This window comes from Xenopus laevis, chromosome 3S (genome assembly GCF_017654675.1).
Source record: "Xenopus laevis strain J_2021 chromosome 3S, Xenopus_laevis_v10.1, whole genome shotgun sequence".
Classification (NCBI taxonomy): Eukaryota; Metazoa; Chordata; class Amphibia; order Anura; family Pipidae; genus Xenopus; species Xenopus laevis.
In genome coordinates, this window is record NC_054376.1 from 106,907,231 (window position 1) to 106,922,887 (window position 15,657).

Here is a 15,657-nt window from a genome sequence, read left to right on the forward strand (position 1 = left end):
CACATTGCATGAAACTCAGCTTTCTAATATAAAATTGTCCTTAAATCAGGGAGAGTCAAGTACAGCCCTCTAGCGCCATTTGCCTGGATTTCACAGAAAACATATTTCATAGTGGTTTGTCATAATTAACCTTGATGTCATCGAATAGCAATGTATAAATTAAGACAATGATAATTTCAATTTGTTTGGATGGCTGACCTTATTTTAGTTGGATTATAACAGATTAAATCTCTTCCATATTTTAATTCACACAACTCTCTTTGAAACCCACTGGCTAGGTCTTTGTAACATTATGGGGGTTATTTACTAAAAATCACAAATTTCTCGGAATTTATTAAACTCCGAGGACGGAAAAGTTCAAATCTGAAAATCCGGCATCTCAGACCTGTCGAGGTTGCATATAAGTCAATGGGAGAAGTCCCAATGATCTTTTGATGTGCGATGGGTTTCGTGCAATACCCCGAAGTTTTCTGAGTTTCCGGGCCAAAAACATAAGAAATGGGAGTTTTCGGGTGAAAAATCTGAAAAAAAATCATGAAAATCGTATGAAAAAATTAAAAATTGTCAAAATCATATTTTTTCCCTCAAAGCAAGTTTTCGGGAAAAGTTAATAATAAATAAGCGTAAAAACCCGAGCGAATTTGATCAGAAAATATTGAGATAAAGTCGGACTTTGATAAATAACTCCCCATGTAATTCACCATGCTGTTGGCCTGAATCTTCTGTAAAAATCCTGCAGCACGGAGGGGAGCTTTTCAATATGTGACAAGGCAAGGCCATTAGTTGTTCTGTAACGCAGCTGAAGTGACTTGGCGCCAAGCACCTTGGGCTGACATGAGACACTGGCATGTCAAGTTCAGGCAAGTGATTGGTTTGAACATCATCTCCAGGGATGCACAACACAGCTGAGAGGGGCATATGGTAACATGCATGCAATGCAGCAGCCACGTAAATAAAAAAAGATTCACTCATATCACAATATTGCTGTGTAGGGCTTTGCGTATATATATATATATATATATATATATATATATATATATATATATATATATATATATATATATGGACTTATTTATCAAAATCTGAATCTTTCTGACCAAACGAGAATCCACGATTGGACCACGATAAAATCCTGATTTAATGGGATTGGGGACAAGCAAAAAAAATCTAGTAAAAATCCGAATCGCTCAATTTTTATCTGGCTTTTTCTATAAAAGCCGTATTGAAAAGTCAGAAATAGCCAGATTTTCAGGGTAATTCCAGCGCAGACCACAGAAATGTCCAAATAGGATAGGGACCTCTCCCAATGACTTATATGTAACCTTGCTAGGTCTGAGATGATTTCAGATTTGGACTTTTTCCATCCTCAGGGTATAATAAATCTCTAAAAATTCGAGTTTGTTTTCCCACTAAAAATTCAGATTTCATAGTAAATTGAAATGTGTGTAAATGAAATGTTAGAGCACCTCCCCAAAGATTGTTATGACTTACCTTATACTCCAGACAGGTGCTCTTGCACTGGTCTGGGGCACTAGCCAGTAGGTTATCCCCTTCCTTTACATCGCAGTAGTGTTAAAAGTCGGATTTAAACAAAAAATCCGGCCTTTTCTGTTGCGTTTGCACTGTCCTCTGGATTCTGCAGAAAGAAGGGAGGAGGGAGGATTGTTAGCTCACAAGTGCCCTGGACCATTGCAGTTTTCTGCTAACAGGAGTGTCAGCCTGGGGTATCAGGGAAGTCATTATTAGAGATGCAATTAATGGTTTTTAGTCGAACCTGAATCCTTCATGAAAGATTTGGCTGAATATTGAACGGAATTTACATATGCAAATTAGAGTTAGGAAGGACAAAGGAGAGGGTAAATATTTTTCTTCCTTGTCGGTGTTATGAAAAGTCTTGTGATGTTAGAGCAGTGGCACACGCTGCTACTGGGGGAGATTAGTCGCCCAGCGACAAATCGCCTCTTCTTCGGGCGACTTATCTCCCCTCGAACGGCTTCGTTTTCCAAGTCGTCCGAAGTTGCCTCACGAGGAAACTTCAGGATACTTCGGAAAGCCGAATCGATGAGAGTGCCATCCCGCCGGCGATTTACATTCTAGCCGGCGGGAAGGCATTTAGGGGAGATTAGTCGTCCAAAGAAGAAGCGATTTGTCGCTGGGTGACTAATCTCCCCCAGTAGCAGCATGTTGAATCCTGGCTTGTGCATTATTAGTCATTAGAATCCTTGGGGAGAGGGTCCTAACATTTGGCACCCCCTTGGATTGGAACTTTCCTTCTCTTTTAAATGCTCTTCCTGTGAGGGCATTCTGGTAAAGGGTATAAAATGTATTTATTTGTGCCATACAATAAATGGTGAGTGCCAGTATGAACATATAATATTAAACAAAAACACCACTCATATTCATGATTCAATTAAAACCAGCTGGCTGCACAAAGTCATGGCTTGTATCATATAATACTATACACATTACCCAGCTCTTCACTAGTCTCGCACACTTAGAAAGGGAAAATGTCTGCATTTAGTAAATAGAGACACATCTAGTCACAAGGTTAGTATGAAGTATGTGTAAGCATATATAAATACAATTAACAGAAAAAGGAGAAGATTGCATAACTGATTTAGTGTTTTGATTTACACCTCTTAATTGTGTTACAAGTGCTGATTTATTAATGCAGATTTTTTTGACAAACCCTGTGAGTGTTTTTTTTTTTCTTTATACTTTTGAATTGTTCGATCAAACGATTCGAAGGATTTTAATCCATCGATCGAACGATTTTCCTTCGATCAGAAATTGCATAGAAAGCTTATGGGGAAGGTTCCCATTGGCTAACATTGGTGCTCGGTAGGTTTTAGGTGGCAAAGTAGGGGGTCGAAGTTTTTTTTAAAGAGACAGTACTTCGATTTTTTTTACAACGATTTTTAGTTCAAATTCGATTCGTAGTCGAAGGTCGAAGTAGCCAAAAAAACCTTCAAAATTCGAAGTTTTTTTCATTCGAATCCTTCACTCGAGCTAAATGTGATAAATGCACTCAAGCTAAATGTGCCCCTAAGTCTACTAGACAATCATTTAAACATGAAATAAACCCAATAGGCTGGTTTTGCTTCCAATAAGGATTAATTATATCTTAGTTGGGATCAAGTACAAGCTTTTTTTTTGTTATCATAGAGAAAAAGGCAATCATTTTTAAATTATAATGGAGTCTATGGGAGATGGCCTTTCCTTAATTTGGAGCTTTCTGGATATCAGGTTTCCGGATAACAGATCTCATACCTGTATAGTAATCCCAAGCAGTGGGATTTAAAGGGTCAGGCCACACTGGGGAGATTTGGTCGCCTGGCGACCTCACGAGGAAAGTTCGGGCGACCACGGAAAATGAATTGCCGCGTGTGATTAGTGCCGGTGTTTTTTTTCATTTTTATCCGGCGCAGAGTCAGGGAAGGCGTTTGGGGAGATTGTTCGCCGCAAAGTCGAGGCGATTAGTCGCCAGGCGACCAAATCTCCCCAAAATGCCCAGTGTGGACTTACCCTAAGAGGCATGAAATTGGTAAAAACATTTATTACATTTTGATATAGACATAAAGTGAAATCATTCCTTGCTGAGCAAATAAAAAACAGGTTGGCAGCTATTGGCAGCAGAATGTCATTAAAGTAGAGATAACTACAGAGAAGCAGAGAATTTGATTGTAGATAAAAACCTCTTGGCTGATCTTATCTTACCGTTCACCTTCCAATTCAAATAGCTTTGCCTTGTTTCATCCTCAGGAAATTTTCATAAAAAGAAAACAGATAAATGTTGGCTGCTCCAATCTACCGCTTCAAAATTTAAAATGACCGTTTTCTTTTTGCAAAAGCTCAGACAAAACAGTAAGTGAAAATAAACTGGGCAGTAAGTGAAAATAGAGTGGTCAGAAATGGAAAGTCTCCTATTGAAGCTTCCTAGGATACTTTATATTTGAGTGTTTAGTATTCAAGCTGTGGCTTTCAAGGACAAGTGTCACCTGGAACTGGAAACCTAAACTTCAGAAGTAGGACTCTTGCCTCAAATAAATTGGAATTAGAACTGACATCTAAAACTCTTGCTGCCTTAATTAACAGAATTTGGGGTGTTTGCTCTGCGTCTGCATCTCTTTAGTGACTTGACTTTTATTGACACAGCGCAGGTAACACAGAGTTTAGGCACCCATATGGGGACATTGCTTTATGTCCTGTCCTGGTTTTTGAAGGAGAGAACTGGCCTCTGGGACAGATCTCATTTTTTATAAAATTGCAACTAATACTTGCCTTAATTGTTAAATACATAAATGAATACTTTTTGGTATTTGCATATTACCTTCATCATGATGGGGGGGGTTCTTGCACTCGGCTGTTTGATGCAAAATTACCCTTTTTAATGGATGTGGTTATTTTCTCCTGACAAATGTTTCAGCAGTCAACCAAAATACTCAAAAAAAAAAAAAAAAAATATATATATATATATATATATATATATATATATATATATATATATATATATATATATATATATATATATATATATATATATATATATATATATATATATAGGACGTTTGGTTTTACCCATGGAATAAAGATTTAAATTTTACTTACCTGGTGTGTCGCAGGAGTGCGTTCCTTTCCACACATATTCCTTGTATTTCACCCAAGCTACTGGTTCGGGGCACTGCACCCGGGCCACTCTTCATCATCAGTGAGTGCGAGTATTAATCATATTGATTGAATTACATCGATTGAATTAAACATCTTATTATGATACACCCTTGAGAGATGGACTTGGGGCATTGCACCCCAGTCAACCCGATTACCGAGTGAGCTTTTGGTTTTCTAATTGCCATATAGGAATATTTACCCTTTTGGATAGAGCCACGAGTTTTTTTCTGTTTCAGCTGGGCCACTGTTTGTTGCAAAATTGCCCTTTTTTAATGGATGTGGTTATTTTCTCCTGACAAATGTTTCAGCAGTCAACCAAAATACTCAAATATTTTTTATGGTAATTTAAAGGGATCCTGTCATCGGAAAACATGTTTTTTTCAAAACGCAGCTTATGACTTGGGGCAGCTGGGAAATTGACAAAATGTCTAGCCCCATGTCAGATTTCAAAATTGAATATAAAAAAAATCTGTTTGCTCTTTTGAGAAATGGATTTCAGTGCAGAATTCTGCTGGAGCAGCACTATTAACTGATACATTTTGAAAATAATTTTTTTTCCCATGACAGTATCCCTTTAAGCATTCCATAGGGTGACATTGTGAGTGTTCAGTCAAGGAGGCACATATGGACATGTCTCCTTATAATAAAATGTATGTTCATTTAGGTATATGTATATGCTCTGGATGGCATTCAGTATTTGGAAAACACAGTATAGATTTTAATCACTATGATTAATGGCTCTTTACGGCACTTTATGCATTAAATATAATACTTTTCCTTATAGCCAAAAAGAGAGACGTATTACAAGATCTAGGTGTGTGTGCATTATCTGCTAATCAAACTTATTTTCCAAAAACTTGTCCCTCCTTTTGGCAGAACAAGAATCAACCTCATCGGAGGGGAGAGTACAATGTTTACAGCACTTTCCAGAGCCACGAGCCAGAGTTCGATTACCTGAAAAGCTTAGAAATAGAAGAAAAGATAAACAAGATTAGATGGCTTCCTCAGCAGAATGCTGCCTACTTCCTGCTGTCTACCAATGGTGAGTACAATAGAACAGAGGCACTGATTTCCAACTGGCCATTATACTTCTTCCATTAAACTCTTTTATTATAAGACACAAAAGTGCAAACAGAGCTTGACATACACAATGTTTCAGGGGACTCTTCCCTAGGTGCAAAAATGTGTTTTCATTTTAGTAAGGCATCTATCAAAAACAAAAGATATCCAATGTGAAATTATGGATTATCATTATGGAATCAGGTTGTCCTAGGTTGCACTTAACCTTATTTATTTGCCACACATACCACAATTCGTTCTTTGAAAACATGTCTTTCAAAAATATGCCAACAAAAATGCCAATGGCTGATAAAACTATTTACCAGTTCATTGAGAAGCCCCTGATAATGAGCTGCTCAAAGGCCGCAGCTTAGAGAACTGAAGAAAAATCCCCAGGAAGGGGGTGAGGTCAGTGAAAATTGCCTGACTTTTAAATTAGCCCAAGCTTTTAAATTGTGTTTGACACTCAAATATTTTAATTTAAATATAAGTCAGAACTAGCTTTGCCTGGGTTGGTGTCGGAACTTCTTTGTCTGTACTGTGTATACTAGCAGCTGGTGTCACATTCTGTGAAGCAATTTAAACTGCTGTTCTAGCACTGAGCAGGGCAATGCTTAACAGTCTGGTTCAGTGCCACCTCCCCCACCATTCCATCGTTCATGCACAAATTGTAATTTTTTTATAGTATCCCTTTTTAATATCCAAGCATAAAATTTGATGGCAGGCATCAGGGTCACCTTATCATTTCCCTAATTATTTTCATGCTTTGGATAATTGGCTTTGTGCAACAAGGGTAAAATGTACAATATCTTGGATAATATCTTATTGGTTTTGTTCTCCACTTCAGTTTTCATATATCTCCATTTATTTATGTGAGTAAATCATCCCTATTTCTGCTTGACTTTAAAAAAAAAAAAAGAGGGGGTTAGAGGCTACACAAATTTGCAATGTTCCACCAAGACTGTTAAGACTCAAGCAGCATATTATTAATTATTATTAACATGTATTTATAAAGAGCCAAGATATTTTGAGCGCAGTACAATCAACGGTTTTATACAAAGAATATACAGAATTACATACAAAGCAAACAATATCCAAAACATGAGGTTTCATAGCATATGGTCCATGGTCTTTATATCAGATCATGGGAAGCTAGTTCATTAAAAGAGTGAAGTGGAAGAATGATTTTAGAACAAGGCAACACAATGAAAGATATTGCTTAAAATAATTGTGTTCTGGATTATTAAAGTCTGTACTAGTGATGGGTGAATTTCTCCCGTTTCGCTGAAAAATTCCAGCCAAATGGGCGAAACTGTGAAAGATTTGCGAAAAATTCATGAAACTCGAAAATTGACAATCGCGTAAATTTTGGCGCTGGTGTCAAAGTTAATGGGCATCCGAATAGTGTTGGCGTTAAGCGATGTTGACACAAACGACTTATCGGACACGCTGAATTTTCACGGGAGTCTCACGAATTTATTCGCTGGCGTCGAAACATGGAAATTCGCCACACATTCACGCCAGATGCATTTATTCGCCCATCACTAGTCTGCACACTAAAAACAAAAAAGTGCAAGCCTGGTAATATTACTGGATAACTGCTGCTATGTATATCAGTGCTAGATAGGGTGGCCATTTGTTCAGTTTTCTCCTGAACAGTCAGTGTTTTGGAATATTATGTGTGTAGCTAGGTGTGAGGCAGGTATGGTTTGTGTAGAAGTTTGGTAGAGCATATTAAACATCAGCGTTTTTAATAAACAGTGTTTCTACTGGCTAGATTTCTGTTCTTTGGAAGTCAAAATGCAAGTATAAATGCAAATATGCAGAGAGCACATATTCTGCACACACAGTAATCTGTGCCTTCATAGGTAATTCTTATTATATAATTGAAGAATATTGACTTTCAGTATAAGGCCAACATACTCTGTCATGTGCTTTTTGAATTTTTCTTGCTTTAAATGTCCTTCACCAGCTTAGTTCCCTAACTCCAAAAATCTGCTTTTTATGGAAACAGTGCAAGAGAAATTTAAAGTAAAATGAATGTTTCTGAGTAATAGACAATACAATTTTTATATTAATATAAAAAAAAATGACTTCCCGTGTATTATGTGTATTGCTTTGCCTGTTCTTCGTGCATGAGAGCTGAAATCCCTTACAATATGCTTTAGGTGCAAAATGCCACACAAGCTACTTTCTGTGAAACAACTTGTCAGCTCAGATAATGTTTTTATTCATTTATCTTTTTGCAAATGAAGGTTTGTTCAAGCATTCCCTGTAGGCCTGTGCAGTTACTCATTCTGCCTTTCATATCTAGATAAAACGGTGAAGCTATGGAAAGTTAGCGAGAGAGACAAAAGACCGGAGGGCTATAACCTAAAAGATGAAGATGGAAGGATACGTGATCCATGCACAATTACTTCACTCAGAGTAAGAACAGTGCAACCAATAATATAATGTTAACATTTTGTAACAATTTTATATCTCAAAAAAAGGTGATGTCAAAGCCATTGGGTATGGTCCTTTGATATGATTCTCTACAGAAGCTATTGGAACACCCAGTTGGAACAGCCTGTTTCTTTGATGTTTATTCATTCACTTATGATATATTCCCTTGGCAGGAATTAAAAACTAGAAATCACTTATTTGAATGCTGACGTGAAGGCCTCAAAAAACTGTCTGATTCTGAAGTTACAAGGTCATGTACAGGGAAGTGCTTCTTCTCATGAGCATCTTGAACTGCCAACTCAAGGGACATTTTTTGGCTTCAAGGTGGCAGTCAGTCTGTTTATACAGAGATGACCAACTGTTGGGCAAAAGGAGCAGGTGGCTTTAAGTTGGCCTCAGAGCTGCCTGAGAGAACAGATGTGTTCCTATAGGTGCATTATGATGTTAACAGATTCTCACTTTCACTAAAATTTTTGTCTGATACACCTATGGAAAAATTAAGATTTCAGTAATGGTCAGTGCTTTTATCATTTATAAAGATATGCATTATTATATATAAACTCTTTTATTCACATTAGTCTATAGAATCCAGTGTTGGACTGGCCCACCGGGATACCAGGAAAAGTCCCGGTGGGCCAAGGTGTCAGTGGACCCTTATGCTGCTAAACATTTGGCCTATTTCATGGCCATTCCTAAATTCTATGAGAACAAAGAGACTAAATATATGGAATAATAGATTTTAGTATGTAAAAGAAAGGGACTAGGAGAATAGAGTTTGAGTGAGGAGAGGAAGAATAATAGTACTAAGAGTGGGCCCCTGGTCTAAGATTAATTGGTGGGCCCCTAGTCAAAGGTTTTTGGGTGGGCCCCTGGTGTCCCAGTCCGACACTGGTAGAATCAAAAGATTATCTTCTACAGTATCTGGCTTCATATAAGCTACAAGAATCCAGCACAGGGTCATAATAGGTCCAGAAAACGTCCAAACTCTTAAAAGTAATATTTTCTGTACAAATGTATAAAATAAAACCTGCTGAATACCCACAGACACAAATGTTTAGAGTCCTGATAGGTAGGTAACATTGTTCTTGGTCCTTGTCGAATACAACAAAGAGTTTCAAAGTGTTACAAGACCTGTTTGAGCTTTCTGGAGTACAAGCAGGCTGGAGGGAGGTCACAGTATGAAAACAGCAAAACTGCCAGGCCTTCATTCACATGCACTGAAGGAACAGATATCATCTTGGAGCTGGTCCACATAGCAGATGTGACTGCTGAGCCTGAGCCGCTGGGTAAAGCCAAGTTTGTTGAAGCTCATCTCTGCTGTCCTGCCTTTCTTTCCCCTGGGTGACAGCTTGCAGAGAGCTAATGCTAAGCCGCTGATACATACAGTATACATAGACCAGTCAGAGGAACAGAAACAGAAGTACTGTCATTATAATGCACTCTTTTAGTGAGCACTGTCTACTGTTCAAGAATTGCTAAATAATAGGTTAGTATTTTTTTACAGGAACTACTTATTAGTACTCTCATCGCACCAATAAGAATAAAAGAATAAAAAAAAATCACATCTCGCAATGTAATATTCTTCCTTAAACTGTTATTGCATTTGGAGCAAACATAACTTTTTCAGTAAGACGTTTTATTACATTTACTGCGCATTGACGCAAACTATAAAATTCACAAAGCTATATTAAATTCGCACAAAGCAAAATTTATTTCTCAAAGACATAGGTTTTACGTTATTGACTTTTATTACATTCCCCAATATGGATTCTAAGCTATCTCAGGCAGTGCTTGGGGGAGAAGGAAGGTCTTCTTCCACTTGGGGGTGCCAAATGTTAGTCACCCCCAAGTGATTGTAAATATATATATTTGCCTGAAACTCCCAGGCCGGTGCTCCTATCAGCAGAAAACTGCAATGGAGTTCTTCCAGCGAGCACCAAGGAGCGATCCTCATCCGGCTTCTTCTTTCTTCAAATTTCCATGGGCAGTCACATGCACAGTAGAACAAAATAGCTGACTTTTTAGTTAAAGTTTGGCTTTTCGCTCTACTGCGCATGCGCAGCCACGAGAAGAAAGAAGAAGCCAGAACAGGATAACTCCGTGGTGCTCGCTGGAAGAACCCCGGGTCGGTGCAGTTTTCTGCTGATAGGAGCACCGGCTCGGGGGTTTCAGGTAAGTAAATACAATCACTTGGAGGTGCCTAACATTTGGCAACCCCAAGTGGAAGAAGACTTTCCTTCTCCTTTAAGCTCCTTAATAGCTGTATTCTGCAGAATAAATAGAAAAACACAATTGTGCGGAAACAAATGGCAGCTAGGGCCTGGCCAGGGACAGTTATGATGTAGCCGCCGTAGACATTGTCTATGACATCTCTAATCATATTGTATCAGGCTCTGAAATATCTACAGTCTCTAAACATTTTAGAGATTGTAATGGGGGTGATATTGCATGTCTCCAGGAACAAGAGATCTGTATCTGTAATAAAATTATTATATGGGTATCTAAGCTCAAAATGCATTGCGGGTTCCCTTTGGTGACAACTAGACCAGTAGGCAGTATGCACATCAGCACTTGAACAAACCCTATAAATGCCTATGGGAATGCTGAACACATTGTGCCTTGGATATCAAGCCAACTAATAGTAAAAAGAGAGTTTTCATACTCTAAAGCTCCCCATAGACGCGACGATTCTTCTTGCCGAACGACCGATTTTAGGGAAGCCCGACCAATCCATCTAAATTATTGTGCGGTTAGTGGTATTCGAACAATCGTACATCTTACGATTTTTCGGCCGACATCTGTCGGGAAATTGATCGGCCAGGTCAAAGAATCTTTGTTGGTCCCAGTGCAATCTATCTATGTTTGCAGGGCCAAGCAGGCAGCTCCCCTTTGTTTTCCTGGCAAATTGGTCTTTTTAGTTGATGGTAAATTCGTATGATCGTACGATCGTTCTGAGAAGATCGTGGTCTCATGATCAGGATCTGATCTTTTAAAAATCTCAACGTCTATAGCCAGCTTTATATGGCTACTGTACTCTTACACTTACAATAGTGTGTTGAACCTGCTGCTCAAGTGACCATGTTATAGACAGATTGTTTGGACAGTTCAGTCCTGTTCAATCACATTGCTGCTGTTATGTTTAGCTTATACCCATTGTGGGGGAATAGCTTACAAGCAATCCAGACCACAAACAATTTAGAGAATTTTTTTTAGTGCATTTAGAGTGATTCCTCTCATAATAGTAATAATGCAGTGCTATTTCTTTGATAAACCCCCCTCATCCACCCTAATATTTCTAATCAATCTCCGGTTATGCTTCACTTGTATAAGTGCTGGATCTTAGTTAGTCACACTGGGTTCAGGGCAGTGTTATCCTCCTGTAGGCTGGGTTACTAATGCAAATACTGCTGCCAATTAGCAGATCAGGCTGCCACCAGTCTAGTGTGACTGACACATCCAGCACTATTAGACCAACACAGCTTGTATAATGGTTGAGTCCAATCTAACGGGTTGAGAAAGGGGCACATTTAAAACGTTTCTTAAGAACATGTCTTAGGAACATGTCAGAATCATTTTATTACATGAATCCAGTCCAGTTACAATGAAACACTGACTTGTGCTAAGCTTTTTACATTATAAATGATATATAATGTTACATAATGTTCAAAATCCATGGATATTAGGGCCATTGTCTATGTGCTTTCTGCACAACGAATTTCCAATTCATCCTGTTGGCTGTATATATGACTAATGTTATAGTAGAGATACACCCAAACCATAATTTGAACACTAGTGATGGGCAAATAAATTCACCAGGTGCAAATTTGCTGCAAATTTCCGAGTATAAATTCACGGAACTCCCATGAAAATTTTCCGGCGCCAAAAAATGTTGGTCGCGCATCAGAAAACTTGATTGCGTCAAAACTGTCGCTCGTCAACAATATTTGGACGCCCATTGACTTTAATGCCGGTGTCATAAATTGACGCGGGCGTCAATTTTCGAGTTTCGCAAGTTTTTCGATGGAAGAAATTCGCCCATCACTACTGAACACTAAATTCTACACAAACGATTTGGCAAATAACATTCCCAGTTCAAAATCTTATTTGCTAATGAAATTTGAGAACAATTGACTACACTCCAGCAAACTCTTCAGGCTTGTTGGTCGGGGTTGGGGTTCAGTTCCACTAAACACTACAGAATTCAGCCACATTCTAAAATAAATCCATAGCAGTACTGCATGAATATTCTCTGTAATGTTATTCCCAGGATGAGGAGCATTATAATTGCCAAGGCGAGTGTGCAGTAAAAAATCTCTTTTCTTGTCCTGTAGGGAGCCTTCTTTCCTTGCTACAAAGTCACTCTTTTCTCAGGCGAGTTCCATTTCTTTTTGACCTCTGGAGTTCTGGCTGATTGTAGACAGATCTCCCACTTCCTGGCAGGTGTTTGGCTTCCTTGCAACTGAAACACATTATGTTCTCTCATCACAGGAGATTATTGTAGAAATTCTGACCTTTGTGTAATGCCGCTCTGTGTCGCACTGCGTTGTGATAGAAAAAAAAACCTGAAGTGATTAGGTGTCCAGCAACTATAATGCTTTGGCATCTACAGGACTGGTGTAAGATTACTCCGCATTGTGAAGTCAATGGAAAGAAATATGCCATAACAGATGATGTTTAGTCTTATTGCAGTAAAAAGCAACTGGGGTTATACTGATGAGGCTTTTTCCTAAATTAAAATTTGCTTTACATTAGATATGCATTACCCTAATGGGACAATGTTTTCTGAAAAAATTTACTTATGAAAACAAAATATAATGTTGATTTTATCAGGTTTTAATAGCATAGCTCAATAGTATTTTTAAAGGTAAACTAACTCCTTGTACATCATTCCCATCGTAGGTTTCTAGGTGGATATATAGCGGAAAAATAGGCATGATTGCTGGTCCTTCTCTGAACTGGGACAATAAGAAATAGGAAACTATAAGGGCGAGTAGCACAAAGGGTTTTTTTTCCACCCAAACATTTTAGATGGATGGTATGGAAACCATGATAGCCATATTTTTTTCCTTTATGTCAAAACATGGACACGTAAGGCTGATGTCATATGTTGCCTATTTCTAAGATATAGTGATACTGTTTACTGGGTATCAAATTTAATCATATTGAGTATGTCTGAACTGTAGCTAAAAATATTTTCAAGGCATTGCAAAAAAAACATTTTTTCCAGTATTTCTGAATATAATTACAGAGACATTTAAATGACAAGTGCATGCTATAACCAAGCATCTATCTCTTGCTAGTTACTGTAGATTAGTACTAACAAAGATCTGAGTGCTTGTATTAGATAACTGTGCACCTTTGCTAGACATATGGACTGTACGAGCAGATACATGGTTACATTGGGTTGGAAAAATTGGACACCTTTCCATCAGGATCATCCTTTTAGCATCAATAACCCATATTAGACATTCACTCCCAGTTATTACAGCTCACTCCACAATGGACAACAAGGGCAACGCATCTAGTATCATCAGCAATACCAACCTCCAGGCCCTTAATGAACAAGTTAAAAAGAAACAGGGCCAAGGACAGAGCCCTGAGGTACTCCACTAACAACACTGATCCAATTAGAGAACGTTTTTTTATACCCCCCACTCATTATAATCTACCCTTCAGCCAGTTCTCTATCCAATTACAGATACTGTGTTCCAGGCCAATATTCCTTAATTTAATCAGTGTGTTAGTAATTGGATGCTTTAGTAAATTATAATAGATCACATCCATTGCAACTCCAAGGCCTAGTTTTCTGTTCACCACCTTGTAGCAGGCAATTTGATTTGGCAGTATCTATTGCACTAGTAGTACATACTAAGATTATTATTTGAAATTTATTGCAATATCTTACTCCTACTAATTCCATAGTATTCCTACAAAAACATTCCTACTATGTGATATATGGTCCTATTGAATCATTAATGTATACTTAATACATATTAATATAGATACTAATACTGCAGTGGCAGAGCTATGACAAACTAATAATTTAAACCTTTGGCCAACTATTAGGTTATTCAGAGTTGTTAAAAGATATACTTTTGAGTTTAGGAGAAAGAGTTTGTAATATGAAACACATAGGGGCAGATTTACTAAGGGTCGAATATCGAGGGTTAATTAACCCTCGATATTCGACCAGGAACTAAAATCGTTCGACTTCGAATATCGAAGTCGAACGATTTAGCGCAAATCCTGCGATCGAACGATCAAAGGATTATTCGTTCGATCGAAGGATTAAATCCTTCGAATCGAACGATTCGAAGGATTTTAATCCAACGATCGAAGGAATATCCTTCGATCAAAAAAACGCAGGCAAGCCTATGGGGACCTTCCCCATAGGCTAACATTGAGTTCGGTAGCTTTTAGCTGCCGAACTAGGGGGTCGAAGTTTTTCTTAAAGAGACAGTACTTCGATTATCGAATGGTCGAATAGTCGAACGATTTTTAGTTCGAATCGTTCGATTCAAAGTCGAAGTAGTAGTCGAAGGTCGAAGTAGCCCATTCGATGGTCGAAGTAGCCAAAAAAACACTTCAAAATTCGAAGTTTTTTTAATTCGAATCCTTCACTCGAGCTTTGTAAATGTGCCCCATATTCTTGCACAAATGAAATCATTCAGAACAAATAATAATTTTTTTTAAAATGATTTCCCTTTTCTCCATAACAATAGTAATATTTCTACTTGTTTGTAACTAAGCTGCATGAATCCATATTCGTTTAATGTTTTATTTTATTAGTAGACCTTAATGCATGGTGATATTATGGAAAAACACCCATATCTGGAAAACCCCAGGTCCTAAGCATTCCAGATCATGGATCCCATAACATCCTCAAACAGGAGTTTGTAATTAAATTAAAATCTTACAATTATGATTGAAACAAATGGTCCTGAAGAACAATAAAAGCATACGTTTTGATTACAGTTGAGTGTTGAAGGATTTGGCAATATATACCATGTTCTGGTCTCTCTAAGATAGTAGGCATCTATATTTAAGTTTGAACAATCATATTAAATATATGTATTCAATATGATGGTTTCTATCTTCTTTAAAAAAAACAGATTAGATGCTAATACCCAGCTTTGCTTGACTTTGCTTGAGACCTGTCCTCAGAGATTGTATTTAACTGATGTGCACAACAGAAAAATGGGACATAAATGTGTTTTCAATTAACCAAGATAAAAGGTTGTCTCTGTAGTTCAGTAGACACAGTGGTTTACCTATTGTCACAGCTGTCACTCGATGTGGCCTTGAATGTTATGCCGAATGATAGGACTGCTGCCATATCTGTGCAGGGTCAGCAGAGGAGACATCACTTTGCCTCCCAGAGAACAGATAAACTGAGGATTAATTTGGAGGTCGAATTCCCATGAAACTGCCATGACGGTGAAGTCATAGAAAATATCACCTTGAATGCCCCCGAGTGTTGAGAAA

The 15,657-nt window shown here is 38.0% G+C and overlaps 1 protein-coding gene across 7 annotated transcripts in view; it reads left to right on the top strand.

Annotated features, from left to right (window-relative positions):
* The window catches only part of ppp2r2b.S (protein phosphatase 2 regulatory subunit B, beta S homeolog), a 219,626-nt gene that overhangs the window by 171,384 nt on the left and 32,585 nt on the right, over window positions 1-15,657 (top strand). For all 7 annotated transcript variants that reach the window (XM_041588722.1, XM_041588723.1, XM_018256156.2 and 4 more), the window contains 2 exons: window positions 5,545-5,710; window positions 8,042-8,154. In XM_041588722.1, coding sequence (XP_041444656.1) covers window positions 5,545-5,710; window positions 8,042-8,154 — 279 coding nt within the window. The remainder of the gene's footprint in view (window positions 1-5,544; window positions 5,711-8,041; window positions 8,155-15,657) is intronic.